General features: G+C 48.9%; 1 protein-coding gene across 1 annotated transcript in view; it reads right to left on the bottom strand.

Annotated features, from left to right (window-relative positions):
* Window positions 1-2,881: 2,881 nt before the first annotated feature.
* Window positions 2,882-4,483, bottom strand: part of Glp1r (glucagon like peptide 1 receptor) — a 36,495-nt gene continuing 34,893 nt past the window's right edge. Inside the window, exon 13 of the mRNA XM_021221489.2 lies at window positions 2,882-4,336. Coding sequence (XP_021077148.1) covers window positions 4,169-4,336 — 168 coding nt within the window. The 3' untranslated portion in view covers window positions 2,882-4,168. The remainder of the gene's footprint in view (window positions 4,337-4,483) is intronic.

Below are 4,483 nucleotides of genomic sequence, written 5' to 3'. Positions count from 1 at the left end.
TTGGGAGTCAATTCTCTCTAGCACGTGGGATGCAGGATCAAACTCGGGCCATTTGACTTAGAGGCAAGTGCATTTACCCACCGATCCATCTCGCTGGTCCTGAATGGTGCTTTCAGATGTGGTCTTCCCCAGGACCAGAGAAACGGTTCAGGTTGCAGACAATAGCATAGACACATGGTAATGTTGGTAGAAGTTTCTCAAACTGGACCCCTTTTCTCACCAAGGAAACTCGTTTGAGCCATGGGGAAAAAAAAAAGGTTGAGGGGGGAACCCACCTCATCACATTAGAGTTGATTCTAATTTCCTTTCTGTTGAATATTTAACATGCTATTTGCATAGCCGTCTTAGCAGAATCAATCCCTGTGTTTTATTGAGGATCAAAAAAAAAAAAAAAATTGTTTGCCTCCTAGGAGCCCAAAGTAGAGTCGGCCCTGTAGATTAGAATCAATTCAGCAGATGGAATATAAACCTTTGAAACATGTTCTGCCTCCCCTGAGCACGTCGCAGCCATTAGCGATAATGGGAGCCCTGTCCGTGCATGGCAGGGATACATCTGCCAGACTCCCAGCCAGCCCCACCCTGGCTTGTGCAGGCCTGGTGACCTTCATGGTGGAGGAGGGCTGAATCTAGCTCCAGCATCTCACCTTGGGCTGGAATGCACAGGACAAACACAGGCATGCATAGTGTTCTTTGCCTTGAAGGGATGAAACTCAGCCAGCTCAGGCACGAGTAATGACGAGACTCTAGCGGTCCCTCAGAGCACTGTGCCATCTGGTGCTCTGTGAGATCTCCCAAGAATTCAGGGAGCACTGGAGAGGGAAAGGTGAGGTGCCTGGTCACCGTTTCGTTTCTTTCAGTCACTTTTGTGTGCCTACCAGCATATTTCAAATAAAGAGATGAATCTGGAAAAAAAAACTAAGATGAGGCATTAAACGATCCCATGACTGACTGCGCTCTCAAATCTCAACCCTGTTCTCTGCTCATGTGTCTTTCACCTCTGAATTTTGTTTTTGCAGATTTTATTTTTTTATGTGTATATATATGTTTGTGTGACGTGTTTGTATGTCACAAGTGTGCCGGTTCCAGTCAAGGCCAAGAGAAGGTGTCAGGTATGGTGCGTGAGTGTGTATGTGTGTGTGTGTGTGCGTCTGTGTGTGTGTTGTGTGTGTGCATCTGTGTGTGTGAGAGAGTTGTGTGTATGCCACAAATGTGCAGGTTCCAGTGGAAGCCAAAATCGGGTATCAGGTTTCCTGGAGTTGAAGCTACAGAGGGATGTGAGCTTCCTGATGTGGGCACTGGAAACTGAATGCTGGTCCTCTTCAAGGGTTCACATTCTTGACCACTGAACCATCTCTCCAGTGCTCCTCTCTTAACTCTAAGAACAAGGAAAATAAAGCAGACTTTAAAACACACCCGGCTTCCTCTCATCACATCTTTGCCATGGGATGGGTCCGCCTTTACTGTTCCATTTCAGTCACACGAGGACTCGAACTTGGCATGTCTTGAGTGACCATGTGCTTTCCAGAGGCCCAGCCACACTGGCAGCCTAGTGCTGTAGACCCCAGCAATCCTTGCAAGACTATCTCCTGGCTTCTGTAGGCCAAAGTCAGGAGAAACTGTCAGGATCTTTCTTGCCTGCAGAGTGTCCCAGAACCCTATTCATGCTGTCTTCAGTGTGAGGAGCGCTGGGGCGCTTGTGATCATGTCTGCCTTCCCCTAAGTCATTCGAAAGAGAAGGCAGTCTTGGAGGGTAAGTAATTTGTAAAGTTCAGTGATTTAGGTATTCAAAGACTACCTAAATAAGAATAGAAGAGTAGATTTCAGCCCTTACTCTGGTCCCGGGAGCTGGCCAGAGTGCTGAAGCCATCAACCATCGACAACCACCACGTGAGCCTGCTGGCTGTGTGTCTCCAACAAAGCTGCCTCATATACCCTATAGGCTAGCAATAGTAGCCCCAGGACAGGGTCAGGGGCGGTCAGAGAGTTCTCAGCAAGGGCCAGGCTTAGACTTACGGCTGGAGGCATGTAAACAGCTAGTGGAATTTCAGAGTACATAGCATCGGATTGTTCCCAGACCTGGGGGAGCTATATTTAGCATAGGCAAGTTTGCAGAGAGCTCAGAGGGAGTGTGGTGCCATTCAACAAAAACAAAAAACAAAAAACAAAAAACAAAAAAACATTAATAGCACAGGGACTCAGAGACAGGCAGAAACTTCTTCAGTATCAGGAATCTGGGAGGGAAATGTGTATTAACAGTCTTGGAATGTGGGGTGCAGTGAACCCAAGAATCCAGAGCTCCAGAGAGGGGAAAAAAAACTCCACATTACAGCTCCCACTGGGTTGCCTAGACTTTCTCAGCATCTTTCCCTTGGAAAATTTATTTCAGGCAGATTATATCTGTCTTTTCCCTTCACTTGTGTGTAATTAATGGTTCTAGAAAGTTCCCAGTTTATCCCACGCTGTCTTTCCACCTTTCCCAGAGTGGAAACAAGAAAGAGGTGCCCACTGGAAAACCTGTCCTTTCCTTAGGGTGCAAAGGATCCTGGGTCCACCTCCCCCACCCAACTCCTTGTCTTGGTCAAGGAGGCAGTCGGACTGCACGGCTCCTTTCTCTAGCCTGAGGTCCCACTTTCCTATTAACACAGACACAACCCTCTGTTGAAGCTTGAAGGATAAGGTATTTTCTGCTTGGCATGTTTTATGGCCTGTTATTATCTCCCCTACATGCCTCGTGCCTCTCCAAGGGGTACAGGAGAATGTGTCTAGTGTAAGCACTGGGGAAGGACCCCACTCTCCACAGGGTGAGGGAGAGATCAGCCTCATGAGAGAATATATTTAAAGCCACCCCAACCCCAACCGCAAAAGAAGTTGAGACAACTAGGATTTTTTTCCAGCTCTGGACTCTTTCTTGTCCTCTAGAAAGCCACTGCCTACATCCCCAGGAAGGCAGCCTTTGCAGCGCTGTCTCCTGCCAGCCTTCTCACCATGGCTGGAGGGGGGCACGTGTGATATATTCCCCCCATCCTGCTTTATCTGCTGTTCATTATGTGTGGGAGGAGTCTGGAGGTGGGACAGACATTACTTATTAACAACAGTAGGGGAATCAAATCAATCACTTTCCCCCGACTCCCTCAAACATAACAACAGCCATGGTCTAGTTCTTCCATTGGGTGAGAGAAATCAGAATTACATGTTTGAATAGACACAAAGGGAAAAAGGGATAAAGTCTATATATGTTCAGAGTGGGAGGACTTCAAAGGCGGAGGGGGGTAGCTTCAGTGGAAGCGTTCTTCTGGGTCACAGCCTCTGAAGTCAGAGGATGCACCCCAATTCTCACCCAAGTCATAGACTCTGGTCACAGATGAGGTGGAGGTGTGGTGGCAATGGATCCCTTGGTTCTCTAGATTCATTCGTGTCAGCAGCAACCCCTAGGGGATCCTTTAGATGAACCCTAGAGGGTATCTGAGCATCTTTCCAACAGAACTGAGGGTCCACACCCCACATCTGGGCTTCTCACCGTGGGACCTGCCCTAGTACCCTAGAAACTGCAGAGGCCAAGGGCAAAGTGGCTTAAAGGGCCAGGCAAAGACTACCTCTGAGCGTCATATCCTCAACGCTTATCCTCAACACCATTCACAGACCCTTCCAGAGAGAGCTGCATGGTATGACTGCAACAAAACGAAACAGGCAGATGGGGGGACGGCAGCAATCCAGATGCACAGAGAAAGCCTCTTGTAGGGAGGAAAGCTGATGCGGGTTTCTCATGGCCTCTTCTCGGAAGCCCCAGTTCCACCCATCAGCAATTGCCCTTGAGTGTGAGTCCGGGTTGATGTGCTGTTCTGTCCAAGGGAACCCCAAGGGCCTTGCGGCTTTAACAGGAAGAAGTCCTCTTCATTTTAGTAGCAATTGTTTCTTCCTCTCTTCCTGCCACGGTGATTAAATTAGCAGGCTGTTCTCCTTGGAGGACATGTGTCTAGGTCCCAGGAGGCACTGCCCACTTGCCTGCCTCATAGGTTTGGAGAAAGAAAGCATGGTGTATGTGTGTGTGTGTGTGTGTGTGTGTGTGGTGTGTGCCTGTGCCCCTCACCTTTCCTATCCCCAGGGTCTCTCCCACCTGGGATGGCCACCCAGTCAGAAGCAAGGACCACAGGAGGAGCGGCACTGGGGCTCAGCTGTAGGAAGTCTGGCAGGTGGCCGCATACACGCTGCTGCCTACCGTGGCCCCACTGCTGACGCTGCTGGTGGGACACTTGAGGGGCTTCATGCTGCTGTCCCTCTGGATGTTCAAGTGCTCCAGCCTCCAGCGCTCCCAGCATTTCCGAAACTCCATCTGGACCTTCCGTGGGAAAGAAGAGAGAGAAGCAAAAAAAAAAAAAAAAAAAAAAAAAAAAAAGAAGAGCCATTATCTTTACCAACCGCCCCCATCATGGCCCTGTTATTACATTAGGGGGGAAGGGGAAAAAATCCACTGGATTATATTACA

This window comes from Mus pahari, chromosome 21, assembly GCF_900095145.1.
Source record: "Mus pahari chromosome 21, PAHARI_EIJ_v1.1, whole genome shotgun sequence".
NCBI classification, from domain to species: domain Eukaryota; kingdom Metazoa; phylum Chordata; class Mammalia; order Rodentia; family Muridae; genus Mus; species Mus pahari.
This window is presented reverse-complemented; position numbering and strand designations above follow the sequence as displayed.